This window comes from Elaeis guineensis, chromosome 4 (assembly GCF_000442705.2).
Source record: "Elaeis guineensis isolate ETL-2024a chromosome 4, EG11, whole genome shotgun sequence".
In the NCBI taxonomy this organism is placed as follows: Eukaryota; Viridiplantae; Streptophyta; class Magnoliopsida; order Arecales; family Arecaceae; genus Elaeis; species Elaeis guineensis.
The window spans coordinates 28,162,281-28,180,178 of NC_025996.2; the positions used below are offsets into that span (position 1 = coordinate 28,162,281).

The 17,898-nt window shown below is 38.0% G+C and overlaps 2 protein-coding genes across 2 annotated transcripts; both read left to right on the top strand.

Annotated features, from left to right (window-relative positions):
- Positions 1–1,384: 1,384 nt before the first annotated feature.
- On the top strand, positions 1,385–14,215 carry LOC105043121 (PHD finger protein ING1). Its single transcript, XM_010920537.2, has 7 exons — positions 1,385–1,517; positions 4,773–4,844; positions 11,336–11,526; positions 13,255–13,315; positions 13,445–13,544; positions 13,620–13,743; positions 13,867–14,215. The coding sequence occupies exons 1-7, from the start codon at positions 1,490–1,492 to the stop codon at positions 13,975–13,977; spliced, it is 687 nt and encodes a 228-aa protein (XP_010918839.1). The 5' UTR covers positions 1,385–1,489; the 3' UTR covers positions 13,978–14,215.
- A 1,726-nt stretch (positions 14,216–15,941) lies between these two features.
- On the top strand, positions 15,942–17,209 carry LOC105043122 (photosystem I reaction center subunit IV A, chloroplastic). Its single transcript, XM_010920538.3, has 3 exons — positions 15,942–16,290; positions 16,828–16,893; positions 16,976–17,209. Exons 1-3 carry the CDS (start codon positions 16,051–16,053, stop codon positions 17,078–17,080), a joined length of 411 nt encoding a protein of 136 aa, XP_010918840.1. The 5' UTR covers positions 15,942–16,050; the 3' UTR covers positions 17,081–17,209.
- The last annotated feature ends 689 nt before the right edge of the window (positions 17,210–17,898 follow it).

Here is a 17,898-nt window from a genome sequence, read left to right on the forward strand (position 1 = left end):
AGCCTCTGAATAAAAATACACCATCCATTTGGATAATCCAATAGATTAAGTTAGATTCTACTAGATTCATGCTTGGGCAACACATTTGGTGATGCTCTATCAACCTATGACCCCTCTAGTCCAAACCTTGTGGGAGGGAAAAAAAAGGAACCTCCATAAGTTCTGTTTTTTTCCCTCTAAATCAACAAGCTCACAAGCTGTGATTTAGCTAAAACTTGGACAGGCCTTTAAAAGACTATAGGCTTAGCAGGCCTGCAAACCTAATTCCTACAAGATACTCCAGTAGGAAAACCTAAACAAGTCCTTACTTGATCAATAATCCTATGGGCAATCACTCATTCATCATTTGTTAGCATACCAATTTATGCAAACATGTATCCCGTGGATAGCTGCCCATTTGCATGCCATTTGGTACCGCACCTAGATTACCATCATCTATAACCTACAGGTGACCACACATTTTCCATTCACTACTAGTACACCAGGCTTCACAAAATAGGACGGCCGATTGCCACCTACTACCATGCTTGCATGATTTACTTGATCACTGACCAGTGATCGCAAGCTATTTGCTATTCACTGGTCTCACAGGATTCATATGAGCAAGAGTCCAATGGGTCATCAGTCAATAGCTTTCAATAATGTGCTAGAGTCCTGGTTAACCATCCACTTGAGCATGAATTCTCACATGCCCACGTCCAAATAGGTGTTTGCATACTTAAATTATGTATGTCACTCGTTGCACAAAAAACTCCTTCACAGAACAAGAATAATATATATATAGAAATTAATAAGTTTGGACATAGCTTTTCTTAATTTTAGATACATATTTAGTAATTTAGTTATTTTTGCATTCATCATAAACATAAAGATTTGAATTCTTGACAATTTTTTTTCTCCTTCGCACTTTCTTTTGCTATTCTTTAATATATGTATAGCTTTCTAGTAACAAGGGGAGCAGAATCTCTGTTTTTCTTTTTTGGATAAATTTCATAAATTAAACCAAACGAATATAACGATATCCAGGAGAATCAATAAATAAAAAATTTAATAAAAAATTAGAAAGATGGAATTTTATTAAATTAAATTTATGTGATTGAACATAGAAAATATCATCCAGTCAACTATACTATTTGCTTCTCTATAAATATAATTTTTCAATTTTTTTTTTTTAACCAAATTCTAATCATCTCGACGGATCCGGTCCGGTTGCCAAAATTTACGCAAATTGCAATCTTTCGTAAAACCCAACCCCTCCCCTCCTCTAGTGCATGGCACGTGCGCTATGGCAAACGCATAGGCTCGCTGACGGTTGGACACGTGCACCCACACGTGCTGACTTCTACTTGCCCATATAAAGCGCAGAGCGGTTTTGCTCGAGCCTCGAGGGTAGTAAGAACAACGGCAACAGCAAGAACAAGAAAAGGGTATCAGAAGGAAGCAACGCTAGGGTGGGAAGAAGAGTCGGAAATCGAATCCACAAACCAGAATGGGTTTCCTCGAAGACTTCCAAGCCAGTGAGATCTCCATCTCCCTACTCTTCCTCCTTATGATCATCTCACTTCTTAGCCCCCAAACCTCATACCCTGGTCTGCTCTTCTTTTGCTCTTTCCCTCTCCACACTTTTGCCGTGGAAATCTCATTTAATACGGAGAATTCGATCGGACTAGCTAAGTTTTCCCTGAAACTTGCCCACTGAGAACATGGGCGAAGTGTGGCCTTTCTCTTTCATTCAAAGATTGCGTGGCTGTAACGATCATCAAGAAAACAATCGTTAGTTAGTCGAAATCTATGCGTGAAGAATTTCTTCTACGGCTCAAAAATCTGCGGCCTTTACGGTGTTAGGACTGTCACAGGCCCTTCATTCTATGGCTATGCGTCAAGAAACAGGGATGGTGAGGATGATTCCGTCGCAGCAAGAATTTCTTGATGTTTTTGCTAGTTCTTTTACATAATAAATGATGTTTCTGGTGATTTGTCCATACTTCTCTTTGTGGGTTTCTTTCCCGTGTCTTTTTATGTGCTTATTGATCCTGGGGAATGGGACTGATGTCATTGCTTTGATGACCTCGAAAGAAATGCTTGGTTTCATGGGGAATGTATCCTGTCAATTGTGGTCTGTGACAAACGGTAACGTCAAGAAGGCTCGTAGGGATTACTCTTCTCTAATTTTCATCCTGTTTCTTTTTCTGGCGGTTTTGCCACCAGCATCTCTTACAAGTGTCATGGGAAATGTCAAGAATCTCATCCCTCAAGTCTTTTATAAGTATCAAAGATGTGTATCAATATCCTCTTGGTTGTTCAAATGGTAAAAAGAATGCATGTCCTGATGTTTTAAAAATTCTGGTATAGAAAGTGATGCCACCATTTGTTACTCTTCATTCAGAGCGTGAGAGTCTACAATGTTTCTATGTCAGGACAGAAAAGATATTATGTACAATTACCAACATAACATTGTAGCTTTTTGGATCCTTTTTTTTCTGGTAAGGAAGTTCTCTGGATCATTGAAGCTGTTTCAGAGACATTTGATCATCAGAAAGAAAAGGAAATTGATAACTAGGTTAGCAAGATTACACAGACTAGGCCATGATATCAAGGCAGTACCAAGGACTTCATATTCTCATGAATAACCATCGGCCAAAGGGAAGAAGGAAAATTCCCTTATCTACTCATGAATAACCATCAGCCAAGAAGAAAAGGAAAAATTCCCCTATCTAACTCCCCCGCGGTCTATGGAGATCCTTCTTATGTAAGTGTGTCTGTGTTTATGTGTATAATTTCAGATATTTACATAAGCTGATAACCAAACAACATTAATTGAACATAAGATCCTAAAGACATTGCATATCATTTTTAAAGGAGAAAAAAGAATTCTATACCAATAGACTTACCTTATTGCAGAAGGATCAGCTATCCACTCATATCCTTAAGTTTCAAATGGTTTCCAATTCAGAATTGTGACCTAATCAATTTCAGAGAAGGCCCATAATTCTCACACAGCTTCATAAAAGCAGCAAAAACTGATTTTTCAGCGCTCTGTTCCCCTGGAAAGTTTTATCCATGAGAGAAACAGAAGGTAGGACTCTTCAAATTGTTTTGTGTTATAGAGCTTCTAAAGTGATGAAGTGAAGGAATTGGGTATTTAGGTATGTTAGATTGTTCCAGTTATTTAAGTCTATGGAAATTTAGTCCGCATACTTCTTGCTTCCTCTGGAGTCTAATGGCAATTCTGAAAAGAAAAAAAGGCTATTTTTCTTGTTTTTCTTGTGATCTGATTGCTTATGGGCATGTTTTCGGATGAGCCATCTGTGTAGATCTTGACAAAATGAGCTGATGTTTAATGAGGCATAAATTATTATTCAAGTCAGTTCATGTTCCATTCCATCTCCCTTTGTATATTGGCATCTATCAGAGTTCATATTAAGAAATTAGGGATAACATATTTTATCTTTCTGTAAAGAGGAAGAAAACATGGCAAAATTTAAGCTGCATCAGTTTGTTTGCTTTTAATGTATAATTCTAAAATTTATGTTGGCTTAAGGTTTTCAAATTTGCTTCAGGTGTGGATCACAATATTACCTTTAATAGGTATGGATGCCTTATGGTAAGGATCAATGTTCATAACACTAAGGCCTTAGTTGAGGAATCAAACTGTCTTTTGAACAAGATTCAAAACCTTGCATTTCCTGATACAATTTAAAATTGAGGAAGATTGGATCATTGCCCTTGTTGACATCTACATGAGCCACACGCCTAGTGTAATAACTTGAATGAGATTAGGGACATAATGGATATGGTTCTTAGTTTCTTAGTGGAAATGTCTTATGCTAATACCCAGTGTTTGTTTAATGCGTGCCTCAAGGAGTTCCTCATGGGCAGCTCCAAAGATTGCCTTCTAGAACTATGATTAGAAAAGCATGTCATTTGTTTTTTAGTTAAATAAACGGTTGAAAGAGTATTTGGCTATTCTCTTGCTCTAACTTTCTGTAAAAGAAACATGTTATTCTCTAATTTATTTTGTCTATTAAGTATATCTGTGGTTTATCACATACACATGTTCAATGTTTTAAACTATGACCGCCTAGTTGGGCTGCCTAGTTGCCCACCTTAATGTTCTACATCATGTTTGAGTGTGAAGGAGCAGGCCATTTTTATGAATTAGTATTGAATTTTTTTCTTCCTTCTCATTGACTTGGTACATTCTATATGATGAGTTGTATTTCACTTTTTGGATTATAATTTTTTTATATTTCTCCTTATTTCTATCCTTACAATTTATTGTTTCTGGGCGCCTTTACCTCTTGGCACTAGCTTAGACACCCACCTAGTCATCAATTGGCATCCCATAATCTTTCAAAACATTGATTCGGTATTTTAAACTCATTCTTCCCACTTTCCCTCTCCATTTTTGGTTTTTTTCGTTTTCCTTTTCACACATTTTTTTCAAGTCCATCCACTTCTTACGACATTATATCCTTTCTGATCTGTGGTAGAGGTCAGTTAAGGATTTAAATGGGTGAACAATTTCATTTATTAGTCTGTGAATTGAAGCAATAGAGCAAATCAGTAAACCAAACTGTAATATTATGCAAGTTCATGAGATCAAATACGCTTGTGGTTTGGAATTTTAGATTATATTTGAAGGATAAATTTATTTCAACGCACATAACTTAGTTTTCTTGGTATGTTCTTAGTTAATTCTACTATATAATATTGTACTTAGTTATCAGAAAAATGTACTTTTTGTTTACTGTAGTCTATCCTTCCTTCAGGTTTTGAATCCTTGCCAGCCCTGCTGCAACGTAATTATGGACTGATGCGAGAGCTAGATAAAAGTTTACAGGGTATGTGTTATGGCTGAATATTGTATCGGTATTTTAAGGTTCTTTGCTACAATTCTTAATGCACATCATTTACATGATTATCACCTTTATATTAGTGGATGGTTGATTTTTGCCAACTGGACCTACTATGTCGAATGTATTAGATGACAGAGAGGATATTTAAATCACTGTAGTTTTGGTATGATAATATAATATTTGCTTTTTTTCCTCATTGACTTTTGATAGTATCATAGTACTTTGACTGTTGGTTTTTACACATGCCCTTCTCGCATAGCTGATTCTGATTGATATAGATTATAGACTTTTGGGTGTAGATTTCATGTTATTTTAACATGAGTTCTGAATCATGCAGGTAGTCATGAAAGTCAAATCATAGAAAGTAGTTCTTGAAGCATGCGTATGTAATCCATAAAATCAAAACATTTGTGTAAACGAGTTGTTATTTTAGATCGCCTCAACCACATCTTGGCCTTATCAAAAGGATAGGATGATTAGTTCAGTCCAATAAAGCGTAACATTCAAATGTTGTGGTTCGTTCGCGGTCCCTTTACCTCTGTTTGGTTATGCCATTCTTGAGCAAGGATAATTGTATGTTATGATGGGCATGCTATTCTAATTAAATTAATCGACATATCCAAAGAGTTATCATTTGCTAAGAAGGTTAAGAAAGACATCGTAACTTCTTAAAAAGCATTTGGGATAACATTCAACGTAGCTAGTCATCTAAGTTCTGAGATATATATTGCATTTTCAAGAATTGGTGGCCATACATATACAAGTCAAAAGAACACATTATAATTGGTGAAACACAATGATTACAATCAAGCACAACAAGAACCATTTCAATTTAGTGTGTATAACATTCTCAAAATTAAAGCTGGTCCTTAACAAGGATTAATGTATTTCTCATTGCAAAGATTCAGATCCCGATGAGACATGGGATAGGATACGACAGGATGTCCCACTAACGTCCCAGCATCTCAATCGGGATATCTTGGGATATCTCCTATCTCAAGTATTGAGATGGGGCGGGATCGTGGCACGTCCGTTCCATAAAAAAATCGGAACAGTTTCGTCCACGGGATTTAAAATCTTGGCTCATTGTGCTTAAGCTGCCTTAGGGTTGAAATGGTATGTATGTTGTGCTGTACCAAGGAGAAACTTGCAAGTCTTGAATAGAGAAAGATACACAAGTTTGTTAAAAGATTCATATTTTGCATGCTAAGATGTGCTCCATTATTCAATTTTTTCTTAACCTAGATCACTGTTAAATATTTTATGCTATTGTATAGATATGTTCGGAAAAAATATTTTGGACTAATAACTAATTTATAGAAAGCTAACATCATAATTTTCTTAGATATTCATGGTAAGTATTGCTTATCAAGTGCACTACATAGTTATAAGTAATATATCATACAAAAAAATAAATATATATTTATGTTTATATATCAGTAAAATATAAAAGCTCAAAGTCGATGATGAAAGGAACATATGACTTCATTTCCACATTAGCAAGTTACTACTGGTGTTGTATGCAAACTATCAGTGCTTTGTGAAGTTCATATATTTGATAATATTGCAAATGGATTCTGTGATATTGACTTTAGCCTTTTATTTGATGTAGAATCATGATGTATGTCATTCCTTTGCTTGATTCAGGAATTATGCCTTCATGTCCTACAAAGAAGTAAAATAAAGGGAAGCTCCTCAATAAAAACATGAATCTATTCTAGATGGTTGAGTGTGGGTTTGAAAGGAGAATACGAGCTCATCTTGTTATATCTTGGCCTAAATCTTGCATATAAAAGTGATTCCTGTAATTTACTAGATCGGGTAGGTCATTACAATGCACGTCTATACCAACATATGGTATGTTATTTAGGGCTGGAAGTGGGCTCGGATCGGCCCAAAGCCCTTCGGGCCGGGCTGATTTTGGATCGGATTTTGGGCTCAGTCCGAAATTATTCAGATCAGATTTGAGCTAAAAATCAGGCTCTATTTTATTTTCAGATCGGATTCGGACAGATCTTTGGCCCAATCCAGAGCCAGTCCAAAGAGCTCAGCCCATTATTTTCGGCCTGAACCCAGCCCGAATTTCAGCCCAAGTTAGCCCGAGCCCGGTTCCATGCCACTGTCACGGTGGGCGGGATTCGCCTACCGCGATGGCCGCGGCAGATCTCGGTCGGGCCACCCCGACCCGCGACGGGTTCCGGCTCAGCGAGATCGGGGTCTGGGCCGTAGGCTTCTCGGAGTCGAGGGAGATCCGGGGGAGGTCCTCATGGTCGGGACGGGAGGATAGCCGGGAGGAGATGGACACCGACTCTGAGTCCAAGTCGTGGAGCAATGGGAGGCTGAAGGACGAGTCTACCGGCGGCGATCTAGGGTCCCAGTGGAGGAAATGCTTCAGAGATTTGGGGTTTGCATTCTTGGAAGCGACGACGGCGGGCTTTCGGGAATCGGGCTTCGGGATTTTTGCCTTCTTGAGGCCGAGGATCTCCCTCCACCGGCTGGAACACCGCGGTACCTTAGGAGAGAAGACATAGGGGTCCAATCCGACGGCGTTCTCCGCCCTCCGCTGCGACTTGAGTGGCTCGTGCGACCGCATTTCGTCGGTGGACGCCAGAGGAAGCTTCGACGCCGCCGGTGCTGGCTACAGTGGGACCAGTTTCCCGTCAGAGAAGAGCTCGTCAGCGGGCAGCATCACGTCGTTTACCAGGGTCGAGGCGGCATACCTGGGAGCTGAGCGGGAGGGAGAGAAATCGGGCCTAAGCCCAATTGGGCTCGGGGCTGTATTTTTCCAAAAAAATCAGGCCTAAGCCCGGCCCGAAGCACGAAAAATTATTTCAGGCGGGCTCGGGCAGGGGTAGGATCTGATCCGGCCCGGCCCAGTTCCAGCCCTAATGTTATTGGAGTTGAGATAGCAGCTGTATCATGTTTTGGTATTGGGTTAGTACAGTTATGCTATACTAGCCACTAAGGGTCAGTACTGCAAACACTGTTATACAGTAACACAATATGATCCAACATCGGCAATAGACGTATATGCCTGATACTCTAGCTTATATATATATATATATATATATATATATATATATATTCATATCTCTGATTAATTCAACTTTTACTTATAATATCGGACAATCATCTGGCCATTTAGTTGCAATATGTGGTTGATTCTTATGTCTATCATAAAGATGATTAAGAATAAATTGAGTCAATCAATCATGCTGATTGGATGCATGAAGAAAAGTATTTAGAAATTCAAGCAGGACTTTATCTAAAGCAGCAAGTGTGTTGAAGTTTGTATCGATTATGCATGGTTTTCAGGCACATTGGAAGTATTTGTAGGTAAGGAGGTGGCAGAGCTTGTATGTGTTTCAAGAATCCTTTACAGGTCTATATTTCATGGCAAATTATAAATATGCTGTAGTCAAGTTTGCCAACAAATATTGGTATATGTTTATCTGCATGTTCTTATGCTCATCCAAATCTTGGGCTTGCGAACAATCAACATATATTTGATTTTTTCATTTGTTGATGCATGTTCTTGTTCTTAGCCAAAAAAGAAGACATGCATGTTTTTTTGAGTATGGGGATATATTTCTTGATCAGTATAATAGTTTTACAACTGAACTAGAGGTATCTGGCTGTTGTTCGATGCATGAAAGTGGGGAACAAAGCTTACTGTTGCTTCTTATTTTAAGTTGAAGGATCCGTTGGCTGGTGAATTCACCAAAACATAAGAAATGATTGTTCCAAGCTTGGATACTTTGATATTTATTCTTTTTTTTGAGGGGGATGTTATTCACACTTCTGACTAAAGATATGGTTATATGACACTCATGAGCTGAATTTGCATATTGCATGTAACATAACTATCCAGTTGCGGTTGACTGCTATAAGCAAGGGAACTAATTGAGTTACGAAACTTGAGTATTTACTTGCAATATGAGTGCAGAAATAGCTGTATCACTGCTTCAGTCCTTCAAAATACTAATGGACTCTCTAAAACTTTCTAACTTGAGTAGAAAACAAGGGTAGGGGGTCGAAAATTGACATTAGCACTAATAAATCCTTTAGTAAGTGTTATAAGCTGTAATGCTTGTATCTATGATATTCCGTACCAGTCCGAACTGGCCGGTACACCTTATACCATACCATACCAATGCAGAACCGGTCTGGTGTAGGCCGGATTTTTGAAAAATGATCTGAACTGGACCGAACCAATTGGTTCGGTATGGTATTGGCCCGAACCACTTGATACCGTACGGTTTAGTCCGGTTCGGTCCGGTTTTCTTTTTTTTTTTTTTATGCTGTTAGGTGGGATTTTTTTTATATCCGGTACGATATCATACCGTACCATATCGGTCGGCAACCAACACGGATTCCGGTACCGAGTCTGCGAACCTTGCTTGTATCCCTTATGTTTTGTGAGTGTCCAAGAAGGATTGAGCCTATGGAGCATAGACACATTTACGGGATATGGATATGCCATGATATGGATACACCAATAAAGCAAATTTTGAAAAAGTAAGATACTATATGGCTAGGATACAACAAGGAATACATACATGTGCGCGTGTGTGTGTAACTTGTTGCCCATGGCTCATTTTCACAGGCAAAGTAGACCACAAGACACGTCTGGAGTAGATAGGAAAGGGATGATATGGACAGTCTGATGTTTGATGGTGATACCCCTTATGGACATTGAATGCCATGCTACTTAGATGCAATTAGGATTGCCTTGCATCAATATGAATTAGGAAGATTCTGACCGGGTATAATTCCTTTTCCACTTCCACATGACCATGGTGCATCCTTTCTGGCTCTCCATTCTATCTTTGGATATAAGAATAGGAGAGTTATATAATTCCGTTTGACTTGTACTAACTAGAGTTTAAAGGATAAAAACACAAAAGTGTTATGAATTTATAGAGTAGCATTGAGTTGTGTATTTTTTGAGAATAAAATGTCCGTGTAGTTTCAAAGAGCCTTCCACAAAACACAACTACATTCATGACAGATTTTTAAATAACATGACATTGTAATGAAATCATCTAAAGTACATCCGAGGATTCCCTAATGTCAGATTTCAGTAAGCATGTTAGAGCCCTCGTTATTGATATGCCAAACTTTGAGAAGATCATCATTTCTTTATTGATTTCCTTTGTGCCTTTAGAGTGGAGAGGGGCTTCACTTGAAGCTGATGAGATCCTTTATGTAGTCAATAAGATAGGGGGCAAAAGTGCAGAACGAACCACAAGACAGCCTTCGTACCAGTGGATTAAAAAGGAGATGAATGAGCGAAGCAAGTTGAACATCTGATTTAGAGATGGCATTAAGACCTGCAACCTGGTTCTGGTGCGATACTAGACTCAGGGTCTCATACTTTTAATTCAATGTTGGATCAAGACAAATTTTAAAGGTATTATGATCTTCACATATCTTGCGGGCCTGGAGAAAAATGACATATATTTGCAACAATGAACCAGAAATGAAAAAAATAAATAAATAAAAGAAGATCTACTGGAATAAAATGAGGTTGAGAGGAAAAGGGAAAGAAAGAGGTGAGAAAGAAGGATAGAGAGACTTTGAATAAGGCAACAGTCTTTAGAGGCTCTGCTTGCTTGTTTATGTAATAATTGGGTAGAAGACACTAGATGCCCAAAAGATAAAATATCCTCATAGGAGCCAGATGTTATAGCGTGTATTCAAGTGGCAATATGTGCGGCCAATACTCACATCTTAAAGCCAATTAGATTTAAACTTTCAATAAAATAACATATCAAATCATCCACTTACAAATCTCAAGAAGCATGCAGTCACTTCTATATTTTTAATGAATCAATGAATGCAAAATAACAGGAGAAATTAGAAATTCATGGACACTTGTGAAATCAACAATGTCATGGAATACGGTAGATTTGATTGAAGGGCAGATGTTAACGAGATTCTAAATTGGTAATGATTTACAATGGTTTATAGATTATTCACATATCAAGAAATCACCTCTAAACATTTCCTATCTAGTGACGGTAAACTCTAACTCAACTAAAGCCTAATCTCAAACTTGTTGTGGTTGGCTACATGAATCTTTTTTGTCCACTCTGCTTGGTTTAGGGAAATACTTTTTGACAAATGTTGAAATATCAAGTCCTTTCTTACTACTTCATCCATTTCTAGTGATTTAAACTTTGATGGTAAATAGAAAAATAAATTCCTTGTAGTAATTTCTACTTTGAAGTCTTATATGACTCGCTGAGGCATATCTGCACACATGGCAAAGTGTTTAATGGAATTTGTGTAGCAGGCATATATGTGGATGCTTATATTTCGGTCTGATTATGGTTGTGCTTCTGTTAACATGAAGTTACTTGTTTGAATATGCACACTTTGATGGCTGCAACGTTTAGCATTCTTTTAGTCTTTTAACACATTGAGGGAGGGTAGCTTTTCAGTTCATCAATGTTTCTTGTAAATACATGCAGGAGTCCAGCAGCAGAATGAACAACGCTGTGAACAAGAAATAGAGGGTATTAGGCTGAGAATTGAGTCTGGTAACATTACTCCTAATACAACATCACTTATCAGATTTTCTGATGAAGCTCTTGATGAACAAAAGCATTGCATCAGGATTGCTGATGAAAAAGTGGCCTTGGCTACTCAGGCCTATGATATGGTATATAAGCTATCCAATTTACATTTTCACCTTGCATAAAAATAAAGTTTTGTTGGATCACACTTGTAATCATCTTGGTTGCATTCTTAAAGTAGCAGCCTGCAATGTAGGCAAACATGAATTTCTGATCTAACAGAGGCTTCCTGTAGTGACAATTTGCATTTTCATTCAATACTCATTTGATAATTGCATATTCACTGGATATTCTACTTTTCTTGAAATCTATGTGGCTAAACAGGATATTAATTTGTAGACCTCATCTACTGATTTGCAGTTCATATATGGTTCATTATTTTATTTTACAGCTGTTATTATACATTATAAAAGGAAATAATGGTAAAATATGTCGTTTTTGCTCAGGTCTTGCTGTTAAAAAGATTTTAACTGGTATGGAAATTTGAATTAAAAAATGATTTGATAGACAGTGAAAAAATAATGGTCCTGCCAAGATATGAAACTGCAGTTTGCAGAATGTAATTTTGTTGTACTTCTTCACAATGCTTTGTGCAGGACTAAATTAGCAAACAAAAATTGGTGGAATCATTATATAATTAGGAGGTTTATTGAGGTGTTTAAGTAGGTTGTAAAGTATTAATCTACATGAGGTTCTCCCTTTAGCAGATCTACCGGGATATTAGGAGCCATCCAGCTGCCTTGAGAGTTTTGTTTTGTGCATGTTGTTTTTGTTTTTTATACTATTAGAGTATTAGTTATCCCTATATAGTTATATGTGTCATCAACTCATCATGATAATGAACTTCTAATTAGTATAGAGAATTAGAGATTAAACTTTTATAGCTATTGCATCCTGCTAAACAGCTAATACCTGATATCAAATTTTTGGATTTTTGATGTGTTGATTCCTTGGATGCTAGGAATGCTCACGACACTTAACAGCATCATATCATAATGTCATCATTGTTATGTGTCTGTTTTTGCCACTTTTATATCATAGCTATTAAGTCTAATATAATAATTAGAAAGCATTTTGTCAAATTTATGGACTCAAAAAGAATGTATGTATAGCTTATTATTCATTATATGCATCCACCAAGACACTTTTGTGCACCTGCAGATGTCACCTTTAACATGTCCATTTAATATTGCTTCTAAATTTATATATAATGCCAACAGAACTTTAAAAGACCAATACTTGTCAGCAGATAAGTCTGAGCTAATTGGTGGAGGCCTCCTATCCACCTTGTAGGCATACTTCAGCAATAAAAATAATGAAGCCCTGTATTTTCTTATATTCTCCTTTTTGTTTTGTTGTCTGATCACCTCAAACAGTCTGGACATCTGATACCTCGAGATATGCTGAACAGGATCCATTCTTTTCTTTTTTCACACTAGCCAACTTGGGTTTACTTCCTTCAGCAACTCCTTTATCACTGTACTTTCCTTAAAATCAAATTTTATTTTCTCTGTCCTGTAGATTGTTTATCCTTGCATTTAACAATCATTAGCATTCCACTCTCCCCTCGAGCAAACTCCTTCAACTCCTTATGAGGGACTTCTGAAATTCTAGAGGAGTGCACACATTGATTTGTTATCTATGTGCTTGGCCCAACTGTTGCTTTGCTTTCAAGTGATACTTGCTAATCACCTGAAACCTATTGGATTGTCAGGTTTCACATCTCTGGTGTCCTCAATCCAACTGTTTCCTATAATAATCCCTGAACAAGTGAACTATCAGTTGCTATTGCTGATCATAAATTTGTGCTGTAGGTAGATGCACACATCCAACAACTTGATCAATACATGAGAAAGCTTGAACAGCTCCGGCAGGGTGCTTACAGAACTTTCTCTCTTCAGTGGCATTTATCTGATATGCTGTTATAATTCTTCTAATAGTCCAACTTTCTAACCGATATTCTGCTCCTCTCTTTTTTTTTTTCCTCCAATATCTGGCAAACAGAAAGGGAACTTGCAACTGGAGCGGGTGCTGGTGCATCAAATGCTGATGCTAGTACAAGATCTGGAAGGATTGCTGAAAGTAACCGAGGGATGCGGAAGAAGTATGCTTCTTTCAGAATGTTCTTTTATCAAGCCATGACATTGACGCAAGATTGACACTCCATTTCTTGGTGCAGATCACAATTAGCAGTGGAGCCACCAAGCATAAGTCTAGAATTGCCAGTGGACCCAAATGAACCCACGTACTGTTTCTGCAACCAAGTTAGCTACGGGGAGATGGTTGCTTGTGACAACCCTGATGTATGCCTTGCTTGTCGTCCATTCTTTTCCCTCCTTTCATGAATTTTCTTGTGGAAAAGTTGGTTTTAGTTATTGTTCTCCCAAAATGTTGGGTTTGATTGTTGTTTTACTTTCTTCTGGCAGTGCAAGATTGAGTGGTTTCATTTTGGGTGCGTTGGTTTGAAAGAACAACCAAAAGGAAACTGGTACTGCTCCAATTGCACGGGAATTCAGAAACGTCGAAAAGGTAAGTGAATGGTTACTTCTGCCGACAGTTAGGAGCTGCCAGGGACGTAAATGAGTAGAGGACTTTTTCTGTGCTCGTGGTTGCTTTGGGCTCGGCATCCAAGTGGACAGAACGGAGATGTTTGGTGGCTTTCTTCGTGACCTGCAGTCATAGTATATGTCGAGTTAATTCTTTGTACTAGCAAGATGACCGTATAAACAGTCTTAGCATGAAGGTTCTTAGTAATACATGTAGTTTTTACTTTAATGGCCTAGAGTTTGGTATCGCCAACCGGTCAGCAGATGAGACGTCTTCACCAGTAAGCTATTTATGGATGCCATCACAATTTGGCAGTTGAAATCCAGGGTGCAGGATGAATCAATCTTTGGTCCGGTACCATGTCGACTGAGGTGGTTGGCTGCCAAATGGTAATTTCTGGAGGACCACCTTTTTCAGTATCCAAGAAGTGGAGCTTATCCAAGAACTGGTAATTTCTGGAGGACCACCTTTTTCAGTATCCAAGAAGTGGAGCGAGCTTATTCTGCTTTGATTAACATATAGCTTGGGTTTGAGCCATATGGCCGCTCGGGCATCGGTTTGGTTAGCTCTAGAATGAATTAAGGGATAATTTTCAAGGAAATTAATGTGGATACTTGCAACTTATGCACGTTTCCTACCAAAGCAAACCAGGTAGTGGTCTAAGAAGAAACTGTAAAATCCTTATGACACGTCAGAACTTTACAATCACCAAGAAGTTAATTACACCCAACTTACAGGGAACAAAGCATCTTTTGTACAAGGTGCAACTAACGGGTCAATCCAATTAAATTAAACGGCAATTGAGTGCCAATTGGCAGAAGCCGGCTAAAATAACTGAACGGTACCAATTGGATGTCTCAACCATCTATTACAATCCAAGATGTCCCAGCGTAGAACTGGTATATGTTGATGGGGTGTTGAAAGGCTAGGGTTGTTACTCGGGCTAATCTGTTTGGTTTTAAGATCTTGATTGGATTGCACATTAAATTGGGCGCATATAGACTGGATCTGGTTGGGATGCTGTGGGCATAGATGATAGGATGTAGGAGTTTTTGTATGAGATTCATGTAAGTTTCCAAGCTCGATCTGCTGGAAGTTTGGTTGACATTTCCAACTCAAGCTTGTCCCAGTTAGGTAAAAACTGGCCAACCCAACCAAGACAGATTTAGCTTGCATTTGTAGGTTGTGATAAAGCCCTAGTGGTCATTTCAGGCTCAATCTGCTGGAAATTTGGTTGACATTTCCCACTCAAGCTAGTTCAAGTTAGGTAAAAACTGGCCAACCCAGCCAAAACAGATTTAGCTTGCATTTGTAGGTTGTGATAAAGCTCTATTGGTCATTTCATGATGTTAAAATAAATTGTTTTTACTGAATATTTTTATACAGGCAAATTAGCCTAATCACATTTCTTTCACTCCATTTCAACTAATATTTTACATGCATAACTATATTACCCGAATTACTTAAATATTATTAAATGACACGAGTTTCTTCCATTGCCAAAATAAGACAATCTAATTAACTAAAATTTTTCAAGCATTCACACATTTCAACTACCTTTGTTTATATAACATACATACATGCATACATACATATTTTTTGTGGTGATTGTTCATCAACTGCCATCAATTTTCTTATGCCTTTTTTTTTTTGTAATAAATATGACAGTTAAAACAGTTTTTAATTTTAGTTTTTCTTATAATTGTTTCTAGTTTTGAAGAACTACCATCACTCCCAATTCCTAAGTTATTTAGACTAGTATTACAGGACAATTTTAGATTATTGAACTCTCATCTTATGCATTGGAACCACATAAACCTTCCATGAATATCTGGAGATGACGTTATCCGCATCAAGTGGATAGGATGTCACGTGTCACCACCTCAATGGAGGAAATGATCACATCCCCTGACAGTGGGTGGAGATAAGTTCGCCTTCAATTTGAGGCCTTTAGCTCGCGTCAACTCCACCCCCTTCCACTATCCTAACGCTCCACAACGGAGAACCGTTAAGCTTCCAAAGTTAAGAGAAGAGCCCAGGAAAGAACAAGGCCATCTCATTTTATGGCAACCTCCAGCATGGCCTCAGCGGCCTCAAGCTTCGTGTTCACGTCCAACCTTTCCACCACCTCCAACGCTTCCTCGCGTTCCAACTCCGTCACCTTCTACAAGCCTAGCAGAAGATTTGTGGTTCGAGCTGAAGAGGCATCGGCGCCGCCACCGGCTCCCACAAAAGAGGATGGACCCAAGGAGGCTGCCAAGCCCCCTCCGCCACCACCAATTGGACCAAAGAGGGGGACAAAGGTATGCATGATGATAGTATTAGTCCTCGGGTGCATATCACATCATGATTCTAAATAATGGCCATAATAATCTGTTAGAAGGCATCCAAGATGCATGGTTAGCACGTAATCTGTTAAACTATAAAACTTGCTAATATGACAAGTTTTTGATGATCAATATCAATCCCGTCAACTAAGGATAGAGTTGTGCCTTGGTTTTCCATCAGGGCATTAGATCTATCCAAACTACTAACATACTCTTACAATCTATCCGTAAAGTTGTTCAATGGTTGAATACTGAAACCAATTTAGTTTTAATCCTCAACAAAAAATGAAAGCATTCAAACTAGCTCAAATGATTCTAGAGGAGAAACATGCACCATATTGGAGCCATTTGGGAACAAATTCAATGGAGAAATGCCTTAGTAACACGAAAATTTTATCAACAGTGCCAACTGAAAACCAAGCAACATGAGAGGTATTACCTTGCAACATCTGCTGTAACTGAAAATTTATCTTAGATTTAGTTCATTCATGCTTCATCTGTTTCTCTGCTCAGGTGAAGATCCTCAGGAAGGAATCTTATTGGTATAATGGCATTGGATCAGTCGTGACCGTGGATCAGGTTTTCTGTCTCTCTCTTTCTCTCCCTCAAATCAACTTTATTTGTCTTCACTTAATTTCTAATGACAAATCCTCCAACTCAGGACCCAAGGACTCGCTATCCTGTGGTGGTTCGATTCAATAAAGTAAACTACGCCGGTGTGTCGACAAACAACTATGCATTGGATGAGATCAAGGAAGTGAAATGAGGGCTGCTGCTTGTGTTCTTTAACCAGTCCTGTACTGAAGTCTGAAACTTGTATAATACCAGTCATTGTGTACTTTTATCTAGCAACATCTTTTAATTTCAAATTCCAAATGAATTGTCCTGGCGCATACATGATCCTTCCTCACTACATTGTTCATTATATCACTGCTTGTCCTTCTATCTTTTGATATTTCATTAATAACCATAACTTTTGTGGCACGGACAAACTACCCTGTTAATGGTTTAGAGATTAGTTAAAAAGAAAATTATGCTACTTGAGGTCTTTTACATCCTCTTCAACAAAAGGAAAAGAAATGCAATCACAAATTTCTCCACTCATTTTAAAACATCAAGAGTACATTCCATGTAATGCTAAGTTTGAATTGGAATCAAATAGTGCAAACCATTTAACCAATAAGAGAAGATAATTGGATAGAAATATATGCAAGCACAGAGATGCCAAATCACAAATTACAATATTAGTTCCAATCTGAGGCTCTCTCAGCAAATATGGTACAAAGAGGTATGGATATAACTAACTAGAGGCAAAAAAACTGAGAGGAACATGTTATTGCAACTAAATTATGATCTGGGCGGCGCGCCGGCTAGAGTAGTGAACGCAACAATCCTTTTACAGAGGTTTTCAAATCAAATAAAAGCGAACACTTGTGTGTGCTTCAGGGAAAAAAATTCATCAAGGGAATACCCCTTAAAGGTGAAACACATGTTTCAAATCTTTTTGGGAAAAAGGAAAAACCAAAGCATGGTTGATAACTTTCTGAACCACTACTAAGAGGAGGTTGAAATTGATTATTTGGG